This window comes from Octodon degus, unplaced genomic scaffold, assembly GCF_000260255.1.
Source record: "Octodon degus isolate 3935 unplaced genomic scaffold, OctDeg1.0 scaffold00136, whole genome shotgun sequence".
Taxonomy (NCBI): Eukaryota; Metazoa; Chordata; class Mammalia; order Rodentia; family Octodontidae; genus Octodon; species Octodon degus.
Window position 1 is genome coordinate 6,967,432 of NW_004524712.1, and position 14,611 is coordinate 6,982,042.

Sequence of the window (14,611 nt, forward strand, 5' to 3'; positions counted from 1 at the left end):
CATATATATACAAATAAAGTTCAACATAAAAGATAGATAATAAGAAGTAAGGAGATACCACTTTCTCAACTAAGAAAGGGATCAAGAAGTGAACACAGGGAAGGAAGAGGAAGCTGCGCTATGTACATGTAACAGACCACATGAAAATATAATCACTATATACTGTAAACACGTACTAATAAAAAAATTTTAACAAATGAAAGAAGGCAGGCCTATCTGTACATGTAAAAATGTGGACTAGTACACAGACCTCTCCATGTCACCTAATCATAAACACTGCTTTGCCTCTGGCACGTATAAATCAAGTCCCCACCTCCCTCCAAGGGAGCGCTCACTTCTACGCTGCAAGTTCCCAGGACAGCGCAGCCCAAGCTCAGCTCTCACCTGCAGTTTTCATATCCATGGTAGAAAGTGTGGGCACCACCCTCAGGGGTACCGCGGGACTAGGAGAACGTGCTGGAGAGCTCGGAAGCCATGAGCTGAGATCTTCAAAAGAAAATTTTTCTTGTAAATCCAACGTGGCTGTGGACTCCAATAGGGGAGATTGGGTAAGTGGCCATTTAGGTTCAACAAGGCTAAGTCAACAACAGGGAGGCCAGGGTTCCACAATCCTTTCTGACCCTTCCCCAGGCGGGCTGGAGCACACTTAGGTCACTTAAACGGCTTTTCCAGGAAGAGAGACTTCAACAGAGTGATGGGGTCGCACTGCAGCAGGCCAACAGTCACTACTACTCTCCTGTAAGGGGAAAAGCAGTTCTCTCAAGTGGTACAATGGACCAGAGGCCTACTGTGAGAGACCCTGCCCTGCAGGGATTTGTCCAAGCACTGCTCGGCTAACTCAAGTGCCGCACGAGCGCAGGCTAACTAGGACATGGAGTCAGTCCCACTAACGGCAACGCCTCAGGAACTCAAAGACCCAGGGCTAACGAGTCCCACTCTCCACCCCAGACAACTCAGATGCTACTTTGGGGGCGAATGGCTACCTCTGGCTCCAATAACCCAGCTGTCCCAAGGACCCAAGAACACTCACCTTCTTCGTCAGATGACAGAGCTGTGTCACCACACTCCTCTTTCACTTCCCTCAAGACCTTCAAGTAACGCTGCTGCGTCCGCCACTCCCGCTCCTCGGGGCTGCGGGAGGGTGAAGGGCGCTTCTGTCGGAAGGGAAGGGCTGGGCCACTCCTGCGGGCCATCTCCAGCAGATCCTAGGAAAGTGAAGGGGTACGTGTCATCCCCAAGGCTTGCTCCAGAAAGATGTGCATTCTTTAAAATTAAACTCAACACCCTCCTCTCAAGATCACAAAGAAAGTCACAGATATGTGACTATGTGCAAACAAAATGGGATATAATGATGACAGATTAGGCATATTTTATCAAAAACTCTGAAATCTGAAATGCTCTAAAATCCAGAATTTTGTGAGTACACTGAGTCCTAAATACATAAAGAAAGAAAGAAGTCAATATACCCATACTAAAAAGTGTGTAAAACTGCCTTTAGGCCAGGTATACAAGATGCAAGTAAAATATAAATAAACTGTGTGTTTACACTTGGGTCCCATCCCCAGTATGTGTATGCAATATTCCCAAATCTGAAAAAAAATCTGAAATCTGAAACACTTCTGGCCCCACGCATTTAAGATAAGAAATACTCAATTTGTATTATGTGGTGAAAACCCAATACCTGAATAAACCACTCCAAAGAAAATACATACTTTAGACAACCAAGTGCTGTATTTGTCTAGTGAAGCTTTTTTTTGGCAGAACCGGGGATTGAACTCAGGCCCTTGTGCTTGCCAGGCAAGCGCTTATTCTACTGAGCCATCGCCCCAGCCCTCTAGTGAAGCTTTAATAACTCAGAACACTGTGCCTCTAAGAATTATCGGGCCAGAAGAAACCCAGAGGCCACCTGGCTTCACGTTCATGACCACCACAGCACACAGAGGCCTGTGCGGCACCTGCACATCCTTTTCAGGTCATCCTAGTTTTCCTCAATAACCTGTAAGAGATTTCCAATCAATCTGTTTATCATGTTTAGCTGTGTGAGGTTACGTTTTGCATTGTTTTTCTGTTTGCTTATTGTGGTGCTAGGGATAGAATTTGGGACCCTGCACATGCTAAGCTTTCAGGAAGCACTTTCTTCTCTGTTTTAACACCTCTGAAATCAGAGTACATTTTAAAATTGATTATAAGGGGCCAAGGAGATAGCTCAGCAGTGTAAATCCTGCCTGGGAAGCATAAGATCCTGAGTTCAATCTCCAGTACCAAAAATAAAAATGAAAAATGAAATTGATCATAAAACAAAAAGGCATAGTTTAAATAGCACCATGTTTCTCTTAGTAGATTCTTCTATGTTTTGCATCTAACTACTACTTTAAGTCATGAGACCTGTGAGTTCACTGGCCACATTGTGCACCCAGTTCTCAACAGGACTTACACTCCGGGAGGCAAGAATATGCTTCAGAAGCCGATGGAAGTACTGCTGCTGCGAGCTGAGGTATCTCTTGTACTGGGACTTGAAGCACAGCTGCCGGTATTTGACCACCTCGGGGTTAAAGTATCCATCTTAAAAAAAGAGGCACAGGTAGGTATGCGTCTGTCAACATATACTTAATATTTAAGGTATAGTTGTAACAGACCTAAACACCAAAATGAATATAAGAATCAGGAAAGGGAACCAAAAGTAAAGGAATGCTTAAAACAGTGATAGTTCAATTAAGGCTAACAACCGTAATGACCATGTTAAAACTAGTAATGAAAGAACACTGGGGCCGGGGAGATGGCTCAGTAGACTAAGCGCTTCCCTGGCAAGCGCAAGGGTTTGAGTTCAATCCCTGGTTCCGCAAAAAAAAAAAGAAAGAAAGAAAGAAAAAAGAAATACAACACTAATCAGAATAAAATATACAGAAATTTCTGCCTCATTCCTTGTCCGTGTCCTCACCAGGCTACTGTGTAATCGGGGGGAAGCATGCTACCCTTACACAACACTTCTAAATCCAATGAGGTTTCCCTTTCCCTCACTCTACTCCACAGGCAATGAGACAGGGTACTCCTAGCTGAGGCCCCAGCTTGGGTGAAACAGGCCTTTGCCAATTGCAAAGGACAATTCCTCTTAAATAATCCATCAAGAGAGAAAAATGCAGGTTTGTAATCCAAACTAGGCTGAGGCAAGAGGGGGACCTTGGCCCAGGAGTTCAGGGCCAGCCTGGGCAACACAGTGAGATCCTATCTCACAAAATTGCTCTTTTAAGAACAAAAAAAAGTGCAGTTGGGGTATAGCTCAATGGTACAACACATTCCTAGCATGCAAGAGACCCTGGGTTCAGTCCTCAGCATCACAAAGGAGAGGGTGCTGACTTTAGATCCTTAAGATGAGAAATTGGAAATGATAATGTTGCTTGCTCCAGTCTCAAGCAACTGTCAAGCTGTCCAGTTTAAAACAACTCAAGCTGTTCCAGCTTTTCAGAGCATCAGGCCAGAGCATCACCCAGAAATGCTCCTCTCCACAGGCCAGAGGGCAGGCTGTGACTTAAGAACTGCCCCAAACCACTCTGCAATACCTGAGGTAACAGTTTGTTCGAGCAAGAATCACCAACGGAAGCAGAACTACAGGGTAAGACAGGGGTTAAAGAAATAAGGTTAGTATAACAAATATTAAAAAGAAACAGTAAGTCTACTATAAGACAAAGTAGGCAGAAATCTTAAGACACATAGGTAAGCAAAGTTTATGAATAAAAACTAAACTGCATGGGAAATACTTTAAAAAATCAACAACCTTTTTAATCATTTATTGAAAAAATTTTTGCACATCAAAAAAAATTTCCAGAAGAGTAAAAAGAAAACCCACAAATAGGGAAAAATTTTTAGCCAACTGTCCATCAGACTTAAAAGACTTCTATCTAGAATACACAAAGAATTTTTAAAAAATCAAGCCCTCAGAGCTGATGAAATAACTCAGCAAACTAAAGCACCTGCTTAGGCAAGCACAGGGATCCCCAGCACTACATGCCGCGCCAGCCCCGCCACAGAGCAGTGGTGCACACCTGTAATCTCAACACTAGGGAGGCTGAAAGCAGAAGGATCACTGGGTCTAAGATGCATAGTGAGACCCTGCAACAACCAAATATATTAAAAAAAAAAAAAAAAATCAAGCCCCCAGCCAGATGTGGTGGCACATACCTGTACTCCCAGCACTCAGGAGGCTGAGGCAGAAGTTTAGAGGCCAGCCTGGGCTACACAGTGAGCTCAAGGCCAGCCAGAACTATACAGTGAGATCCTACCTCAAAAAGACAAGGGGGAGAAAAATCAAGCCCCAAAATTCAGGGACACAATCCAAACATGGGCATCTGAGATGAATACACATTTCTCAGATGAAGAAATGCAAACATAAATATATGAAAAAATGTTCAACACTATTGGCCATCTGAAAATGCAAAGTCAGACAACAATGAAATTCCATCTCAGCTCTCAGAAAAAATGGCTATCATCAAGAAATCAACCTATAGAGCCCAGAGATAGCTCAGTAGTCTGGACCAGGGTTCAACCCTCGGTACCACATACCGTGCTGGCCACTCCACCCTAGGTGCACTAAGCTGGCCACCAACAGCCAGCCACCAACAGCCAGCAACCAACAGTCAGCCACCAAGACCCAGCATGGAGGCACACACCTGTAATCCCAGTGCTGGGGAGACTGAAACAGGAGGATCACTACAAGTCTGAGCTGTGTAGTGAAACCCTGTACGAAATACATTTAAAAAAAAAAAAGAAAAGAAATCAACTAATAACAAATGCTGAAGAGTCTGTGGGGGAAAAGAAACCTCTTCTTTATAGCCTGAGTTCAATTCCCAGTTCCAGAAAAAAAAAAGTTTTCATTTGGGTTTTTAGCATAAACAGTAAAAGTTACTGATATAAAACAACAAATATTATACATGTGACATTGTTGGCTGATTCAGAAAAAAGTATGTAAAATTATTTACCGGCTATTAACTTTAATCAAGCTGTGATATATTTGGATTTTTTTTAGAATATTATAAATATATTTGTTATTTATACATTATTTGAAAACAAACATGTATAATGACATATACAGAAGTCATTACTAATATTATAAACTAAGACACCTATTTAAAAATTGTTGGAGCCGGGGAGATGGCTCGGTGGAATAAGCGCTTGCTGGGGCTTGAGTTCAATCCCCAGTTCCACCAAAAAAAAATTTTTAAAAATTAAAAAATAATAAAAATCGTTGCTAGCATAATGGATAGCATGCAGGAAAAGCTTAAATACAAGTTAGGGGAAAAACAACAACAGTTCAAGAAAATTCAGTTCAGGAGAGTTTACAGAAAAATTACTAAAGCAAAAGGAAACAAGAAAACCTACAGAAGAATGAGCCTGCTGCCATGTACACAAATGTCTTTTCACCTGCAGACCTAGCAATGCAAAATGAAGACAGCTATCATCTACTTTTAAGAATTCGTGACTCATCCACATGGCTGACACTGACAAAGGTTCTACAATCTGAGGTACAGGATCTCAGGATAAATCCTGAGAGGATTTCACTGACCTTATCAGACCCAAAAGCTACAACTCTTGTTGCATAGGTCCTGCTTTACCTTGGTCTTCACCATCCAGCAGAAAAGTATAAAAACAAAATATAAGAAGTAAAGCCGTGCTGTAGGGGACTCAGGTCAACAATTTCTGACACTGCCAGTGAAGCGGAAGACCCAATACTATTATGAACTACTGAACTCTTTTAGAATATTTTGCTGAGTTTACATACCTATAATATTCAAATAAAGGAACTTAACAAAAAAAGGGGATACAGATGAATGTCCATTTTGTATCTGTGTATTCAAAGTGGTTAGGATAGATATATAATTACATTTTCTTAATGAATAGAGGGATGTGTTCTAATGGTGTTTGTAAATAGGATATGATGTCTGCATCTTGTACAGCACTTAACCACTAGGAAGAGAGTATGCAATGTGTTAATTATTGAAACTGTCCTACCAAAAAATAAATAAAGATTACAAAAAGTAAAAAAAAGAATCGATATTAAATTGTCATGCTGCTGCTTATGAGAAGGCACAGAATTATACAAGCGTAACGTATATTCTTAAAAGAGAACTAAGTTACTTAATCCAGACACCTTCTTTAAAACTAAGTTTACAGTATTTATGCTTTAGGATGTCTCCTCTGCTGGCATATTTTCTGGAGGAATAATTGCTACCTAATTTTATAGAACTCACTATTCACGTTTCAACTATATGAAAAGTGGAAAAAGAATCTGAAAACTAGGAGTTATACCTGAGGTGACTGTACGTTCACAGGGATTGATACAATATGCATTTGAATGTGCAGTGCAACTGACAATTATTGTCCATCAGTTATGTTAATGTCTTCTCACAATGCCATGCTTACTTGCAAAATAAACTAAAATGACTACCAGTATTCCCATCCCAAAACTATACAGTGAATATACTATATATTCCTATGAATTTCTACTCTAAACAAGGTCATGTTTAATGAAGTTTCATGTAAAAATGGAGATTTCTCATGTCCTCTTCTTATACCAACACCCACGATACTCTAGGTTCGGTGATGTCATGGGTATCACATAGCGGGGAGACAGCTCAGTGAATAAGTGCTTCCCTGGCAAGCGCAAGGGGCTGAGTTCAATCCCTGGTTCCGCCAAAGAAAACCAAAAAAACAGTGCATGCTCACATCACTTATGCAGCATTTCTCTTTGGTAGTTCTTTCATGTATTTCTAGGTTACTAGAGGAACTGACGTGTTTCCAGACATTTTCTTGTATTTAAATTCTTTAAAGTATTTTAGTTGAGGAAAAACTCTTCCAGTGTTGCTCATAGATATTCTAACTTCTTCACTATGAACTCTCCATTTGTTTAATATCCTTTGGACTGAAAGTGGTCATAAACTGTTTACAAGAAAGGATTCTAGGGGCCGGGGAGATAGCTCAGTAGAATAAGCGCTTCTCTGGCAAGCTCAAGGGCCTGAGTTTAATCCCCAGTTCCACCAAAAAAAAAAAAAAAAAAAAAAAGAGAGAGAGAGAGAGAGAGAGAGAGAGAGAGAGAAACAGTTCTATCCCATCTGATTCCTGTCAGTCCAAGTCACCTTATATATTCAATTTTTATTCTTACTTTTGACTGTGCATGATGCTTAGGCCAGTGAAAAGGCTGTGGTGTATTATTTAGTCATTCTCCCATGGGAGACTTCTTTCTACATTTCACAATATCTCTGAGTTCTGGACTCTTTAAAATAAATAATATGTGGAAAAGAAAAAGTATCTCCCCACAGATTTCCTATTTATTTATTTTTGTCTTATATACTTGTTACAGGGTCTCACCATGCAGCTCAGCCTCCCCAGTACTGGAATCACAGGTGTGTACCACCACACCCAGTCTTAGTGGCCCACAGTAGGGCCAGTATGGCTACTAGGGATTGAACATGGGTCCTTGCGCTTGCATAGGCAGGAGCTTAGACTGCTGAGCTATCTCCATTTAGCTCTCTCCACGGCCCTCTTAACAATAAAGAAGTGCAGGCACCTCTGCAATCAGAGTCAGAGGGATGGGAAACATAGCTTAACAACATAATCACACATGGCATTGCCAGTAACAGAGAACTCACACATGTAGCTCCTGAGGTGACACAGCCAGAAGGTACTTGCATGACAGCACCCTTGCCAAAAGCACTGGATACAAAACTAACCATGGAGCAACAAGCAGGCAAATTCCCAGAAAGCAAGGCATTTTAAAGGTCAAGTGTCTAGGGCTCTGCAAAAATGCCAGTGTCTAGAAATAAAAAGGCCAGGGATCCTCAATTCACAGCTAACCAGAATTAAGACCCTAACAACGCATAAAACCTTAACAGACCTGGATTTAAACAGCAACAAAAGGGAACTGGGGAGATGGCTCAGTAGAATAAGTGCTTGCCTGGCACGCACAAGGGCCTAAGTTCAATCCCCGGTTCTGCCAAAATAAATAAATACATATATACATATGTAAATAAAAAATAAACAGCAACTTAAAAAGGACATTTCAGGAATAGTTAAGAAAATTTCAACATGGAATATTATATGATATTATTTGTTCAGTATTAAATTTCTTGTGGGAGAATTCTTCAGTAAAAGATATAGAAGTTCAGAGCCTTGGTGCTGAAAGATCACTTTTTCTATAGAGGGAAAAAAAGTAACTGGCAAGCTGCTTTTTGTTTTGTTTTTTTTAAATTTCAGACTTCTTGTTAAGAGCAATTTAGAGATGTTGGGATTGTTTTATTCCTTGGTTTGGGTGGTAGTATCACAGATGAGTTTGTATTAGGTATTTTCTATTTATGTTAATAAAATTTCATTTAAAGAGCAATACTGTAGGTAGTAAGGAATTACTCAAAAGCACTCCGAGGGACCGGGGAGATGGCTCAGTAGGATAAGCGCTTGACTGGCAAATGCAAGGATCTGAGTTCAATCCCCGGTTCCGCAAAAAAAACAAAAGCACTCCGAGTTGGCTTAGCCTCCTATACATGAGAATGAATAAAAGAAAGGCACGTCTGTGTCAGAGAATGTGTCCCCACCCACCACGCTATCAAAAACAGAAGGGTGAGAGGTACAGACCTCGGAAAAGTTTCTGGGCGATGTGCAGAGGGTTTCCAAAGCGGAAGTTCTCCCCACCAAACAGGGCTAGGATGAGCTCATTCTGCTGCTCCATGCTGTCTGAGGGAAAGTGAGGCAGAAACTGCTGCAGGTGTTTACGCTGAGGGTCACTTAGTACTTCCTGCCACGTGGAGAGGCTGACAACATCAAAGAATATCTCAGGCTGGAAGGATTTAGGGAAAAAGCAAACAACAGAAAAATAAGTGTTTAAGTTTGTGTGTGTTCGCACATAGGAAGGTACATAATACATACCTCATCATTTCTAAGTGTACAGTACGGTGGCTTTCAGGACATTCACATTTGCAATGCAAACATCACTGCACCCAAGATTTTTAAACAGACTAGAATTTACAATGATCTTTACTCAATTCTCAAACTTAGAAACTTTTTTTTTTTTTGCCCAGCTCAGCCTGCCCTTGGGGTGGCAGTGGCTGGCGCATCATGCAGTGCTGGGGATCGAACCATGGTCCTTACACTTGCCTAAGCAGGCACTGTACAGTCTGCCGAGCTATCTTGGCAGCCCAAACTGAGAAATTCTGAAGATGACATGTAACGCACAACCTGGCATCCATAGTAAATAATAATTCAAAGGAAAATTATTTCTGTAGAAAGATTCCCATTTGGAATACATCTGTCAATAAGAGAATGATAGTAAACATCTGACGTCACCTCAAACTAAGAAGAAAAGACAAACATGGGGAAACAACCTGAGCCAAGGTCACTGCTAACAGTGAGAGCAGTAGGGTGGAGTTGAGTTTAACTCCCTGCTACACACTGGCTACACAGGTGGCAAAGTCTCCCTGCTACACTGCCACACATGCTAAGAAGGGTGAGGGGAACACACACATCATTTTCAAGCAGTGTAGAAGTGAGAACGTGGACAGAATCATACAGAGCCGGAGAAGGCCCATCAGAGGTGGATATCTAAGAAAAGTAAAAAGATGAGGGAAGGAAAAAATGATGGAAAAGGAGTTAAGAAATTCACAGAGCAAAACCATAAAAACAAAGGAAAGGTTAGCAGAGACCTCTGGAAGAATGGAAAGAAGATGGAGAGAGGTTAAATGGTACTCCTGTTACTACCTTAGGCAGGGGATGCGTGTGCATTTTTTCCCTTGTTTTGTCTAAGTGTATCTCTGTTGCTGAGTTTGCTTTGGGTTTGGGGTGGGCGCTTGAAATGATTATCACATGATATTGCCCAAACTAATCTTGAACTTCCAAGTTCCCCCCTCAGCCCACTGAGTAGCTCAAAGGACAGGCATACACCAAACTGTCTAGCTCACATGCACGTTTGACTGTTGTCTGAAGTGTACATACAGAGTCTGCCCCAAAAACATATACACAGTTCAGCAGTTGGCCACACTAGTATCTGGAAGCTAATGGCCACCCTTGCAAGCATCTCTTGTAATTGTGGAGGTCAAAGATAACTTGTATTAATCTCATGATGCTGCAATTAACTTAGTATTAAAATACACACATTTTCCTTTTGCTGATATACATTTTTTGGCAGACTCTGTATATACACTTTAAGCAACAGTACAACATGCATGTGAGCTAGACAGTTTCATCTAGACCTACCTTTTCAGTGAACTGAGGTGGGAACTCATAAGTTCAAGATTAGTTTGGGCAAAATAGCACAATAATCAACTCAAACTCCTGCCCCAAACCAAAAAACAAACTCAGCAACAGAGAGAATGCAGGAGGCAGAAGACAGCAGGGAGAAGCACTGCATTTGTAAACTGTTAACCATTAACTTAATCCTAAAGACAAAGGAAAGCCATGCGAAGGGTTTAAGCAGGAAACGAGGAAACGCAACCAGCATCCGTGCACAGATGCATCCATAGCAACTCTGATTTCATGTCCGAGGACCTCTCCTACAAGCCTAGCTCTGCATCCCATTTTCTTCCCAGCCTCTGGCACAGAACAGACGCTTAATTTTTTTTTTTCTTAAGTGCTGACTAAAGAGCTTTTCTTGTAAGAATATTCAAGGAAAAATGGGCAAGACTGGACAACATGGCTACACCTCATCTCAAAAAAAAAAAGGGGGGGATATATACAACAGCAGTACAAGTGCTGTACAGGTGAAAGGATCACATAAACACACAATGGTGGCTTCCATTTTACCTACCAACGTACTGTTAAAGAGAATCTAAACAAATGCAACTGAAATAAATTATATTGTAAAGCAGAGTGACGCACAAGCAACTGCTTGTTACAGTCTCCATCTATCTGTGTGCTCCCAATACAGCAAGTCAAGGAACGCAGATGCTTAAATCAATGTTCCATGTACACGGTGCCTTGCACATAAGCGCTTAATAAATAGCAGCCACCTTAGAAACAATGATTACACATCTTGCTCTGCACACGGCCAAAGGCATCTTGAAATCCTATCTCAGGACACATTCTAACCAGGGAGTTACCTTGCGGATAGAGGGACTATGTCAGGGTTTTGTTTAACGATTCACAACAGGATAACCATTTTAAATAAACACATATATAATTCTCTTAAAAATACATAGTTTTTTAAATTAACAAGAATTGTTTCATTAAAAACAGAGCTTATATGATGCTATCAAGTTATTCTGCCATGTTTTTAAACAGGCAGACTGTAGCTCATATTCTTTCTTTAATCAGAATACTAAGTAGACATGCTTTAAAATAAAAATGAGGTATCAGTCTGCCTGAATTTTTAAAATTTTTTTTTTCTTTTTATTTTATTCAATACAGGGTCTCACTACGCAGTTCAGACTTGTAGTGATCCTCATCTCTCAGCCTCCCCAGTGCTGGCATTAGGGCATGCACCACCACACCTGGTCTTTACACTTGCCAGGCAGGCACTTAAGACCACTGAGCTATCTCCTTGGCCTTTTTTATTTTTGGAGACAGGTTCTCACTATGTAACCTAGGCTGGCCTCAAATTTGTGATAATCCTCCTGCTTCAGCCTCCCAAGTGCTAGGATTACAGGCATGTCCCACTATACCTGGCCTCTTGAATATTTTTTAGAAAGACAAGAATCCTGAAAGACTGCAAGCTTGTAGAATGGCACAGGTTCTTTCCTGAGGAAGCTGGCAGAGGGGCAATGTTTATGACATTACTACTTACGTCCTCCAGAAGGTCTTCGGGCAGGCTAACTCTAGTGCCTCCTAACAAGCAGTCCTCCATAATCCTGGTTCCATGGCCATCTCCACACGGGCCGAGTTCCAGAGGGTCTGTCAGCATATGGTCCAAGGAATCCATTACTGTTTCTCCACTGTACCCTAGACACATACATGCATTTTGAGGCAGAAAGAAGAAATCTTAGAATGTAGTTGATATTAACACTCTTCTAGAATATATTCAACCTTAAATCTATTCTTACATCTATCCTTCTACCCTAAGATAACCCATTCTCCTTTGTATCCATACTGTAGTCCCAGAAGAATTTTCATGTCTTTCCTAGGAGGGTTCTTTTCTCAAAATGCTTCTACAGTAACTCCTAAATTCATAAATTTCTTATACTCTCATTTTGCAAAAGCATAAAATGAAACTCAGAAATTAAATGATAAGCAAATTAGTCCATAATTTAAAGTTCCCAGGTCAATAATCTCTCCAATCCCAAGTAATTTGTTTAATAGTTGTTTTAACAATTCTTTTTTGTTTTGCGGTACCGGGGATTGAACTCAGGACCCTGTGCTTGCCTGGCAAGCACTTACTCTACTGAGCTATCTCCCCAGCCCCGTTTTAACAATTCTTGTTACAATGCTAGTTATAAATCCACATACTATTAGTAAGCTCATAGGTAAAGTAACTCAGTTACTTCATGAAGACCTACTAAGTCCCAGACCGTTCACATACCTCATCTGACTTTTACAAATGTACTTATGACACTGGTTCTATAGATAATAAAATTGAGGATCAAAGTAGGTAAGTAGCTGGGTTGCACGCCTATGATCCCAGCACTTGGGACGCTGAGAGAGGCTAGCCTGAGCTACGTGGTGCATTCAAGGCTGGCCTGCACGCACTACAAAACAAGACCCTGTCTCAAAAAACCAAACTCCCCTCCTTCCAAAAAAAAAAAACAAAGCAGGTAACCTGCCCAATCCCAAAGGCAGGTTTGAAACTTTTATCTGCTTGCCCGCAACCTAATATTCTCAACATTATATGCACAATACCTCTCCCATAAACTCTCAATTTAATTAAAAAAGAAATATTCTTAATATGGCTTTATTGATCTGTGTAAGCTCCTGAGGCTCCAAGCACCTGGCCACAATCACCAGTAAAGTCACTGGTCAATACAATTAGTTTATACATCTGATCTTTATAACCACAAAAATTTCTGTTTTTGTCCTTCCTATAAAAATCGAACACTGCCGACCACCATTAGAAAAGTACATCCTGAGACATTTTCAGAGTGCATCTCAATATGCTGATGGTTGTAAGCAGGTGTACAGTGGAGGAGAAGAGGCAGCACAATGACCACAGCACCACGGGAAGCCTGAACTCAGTCCTCTACAAGCATTTACTAAGTTCTTTCCCCTTACCTCCTCAATGGCCTAAGGGCTCACTAAAACATAGAAAAGAACAGACTCAGTCAAAACACAAATCTTACCTCACCAGGCATCAATTTCCTTATTTGTAAAATAAAGAGGCATCAGACCAAGTCCTCCCTACGATTAATTCCAATCTTAGAATCTGGGCAATGAATAATCTCATTTATTTAATTTACTGTAGGTACTTCTTCCAAATCTTTTAAATAAGACACATTTCAATCCCTGGTTCCGCCAAAAATAAATAAATAAATAAATAAATAAGACGCATACCTATACTACAACTAAAAGGAACACTTTTCCACAAAACTATGTCAAGTTCTCTTGAAGCGGTTTCAGATGTGTGTAAAGATACCGTGTAAGATGAGCGTCGGACTAAAGCGGCCGGGTAGACCTGCAAGCAGCGGTGCCCACACACGGCCACACGGTATGAAGAGGAGGTGAGGAGGAATGACGTGGGACGCAGAATTCCACCTTTGAAACAGGTGGGGAGAAAGCACAGAAGCAACCTGATGCTCCGAAGAGAGTCCTCTCGGCAGAACCGGCACGAACACACTACCTGCAAAGTGCGCGTCCTTTCTGACACTTATGCACACAACCTGCTCCCGGGTTTCCACTGCCACGGCGCGCGTGTAGCTAAATGGTGACAGCTCGACCCTGATACTATTCCGAACAGCATCTTCAAATGCAAAAAGCAAGCGGCCAGCAAGGGGCTGGAACTGCGGAAGCCCCGAGTTTCTAAGCCTCGGGGAGCCCCGGACTTCCTCACTCGACCACGGAGCCCTTTCCCACGGGCCTCTCCCCTGCAACCGGCTGGCCTGCCCCGGCCCTCCTCAAGCGCCGACGCGGCCGCGGGACCTCCGCGCCCGCAGCGCCGCCCCGACCGCAGACCCCGGCGTCGGCCCGCGCAGCCCACGCCCGCCCCTCCTCCACGCGTGCCCGGCCCTAACCTCCTCACCCGGCCAGCCGCCCCGCGGCTCCGGGGCGGAGACCGCCGGGACCCGCTTCCTCCGTCCACCCGCCACTTGTTACCTCTCTCACAGGCCCCACCGCCCTCACCTGGGCCGCGGGAGCGGGTCTCCCGGCCCGCTGCACCGCCCCGACCCCGTCTCCCTGACGCGCTCGCTCCCGAAAGCGTCTGCGTGCGTGCACGCTCGGAGCTGCGGCGGCGGAAGGGGCGGGGCCCGCCCGGGGGCGGGGTCATATGGGGGCGTGGTCTAGGCGGGGCGGGGCGCGGCGCGGCGGGAGCGAAAGTGGCGCGGGCGGCGCTGGGCTGGAGCTCGTCGCGAAGGCGTGTGGTTGGTGACTGCGGCGGTGGCGCGCGTCTCACCTGCTTTCGGAGCTTCCGGCAGGCAGAAAGGTTCGGTTTCGTTTTCAGGCACAAAGCATGGCTCTGGAAGGGAACGTGTGTCGAGAGCGTCCCGTGTCC

At 42.9% G+C, this 14,611-nt stretch overlaps 1 protein-coding gene across 8 annotated transcripts in view; it reads right to left on the reverse strand.

Moving 5' to 3' along the window:
• Positions 1–14,323, reverse strand: part of Nfrkb (nuclear factor related to kappaB binding protein) — a 41,801-nt gene extending 27,478 nt beyond the window's left edge. For 3 of the 8 annotated variants that reach the window (XM_023701472.1, XM_023701473.1, XM_004641418.3), the window contains exons 1-6: positions 14,242–14,323; positions 11,759–11,913; positions 8,620–8,821; positions 2,435–2,562; positions 1,031–1,205; positions 385–522 (exon numbers count right to left, since the gene is read on the reverse strand). In XM_023701472.1, coding sequence (XP_023557240.1) covers positions 385–522; positions 1,031–1,205; positions 2,435–2,562; positions 8,620–8,821; positions 11,759–11,893 — 778 coding nt within the window. In that variant the 5' untranslated portion in view covers positions 11,894–11,913; positions 14,242–14,323. Of the gene's footprint in view, positions 1–384; positions 737–1,030; positions 1,206–2,434; positions 2,568–8,619; positions 8,822–11,758; positions 11,914–13,244; positions 13,392–13,455; positions 13,577–14,241 lie in introns of those variants that run through there. The other 5 variants (XM_023701470.1, XM_004641419.3, XM_023701471.1 and 2 more) reach the window with 5 other exon arrangements.
• Positions 14,324–14,611: the final 288 nt, after the last annotated feature.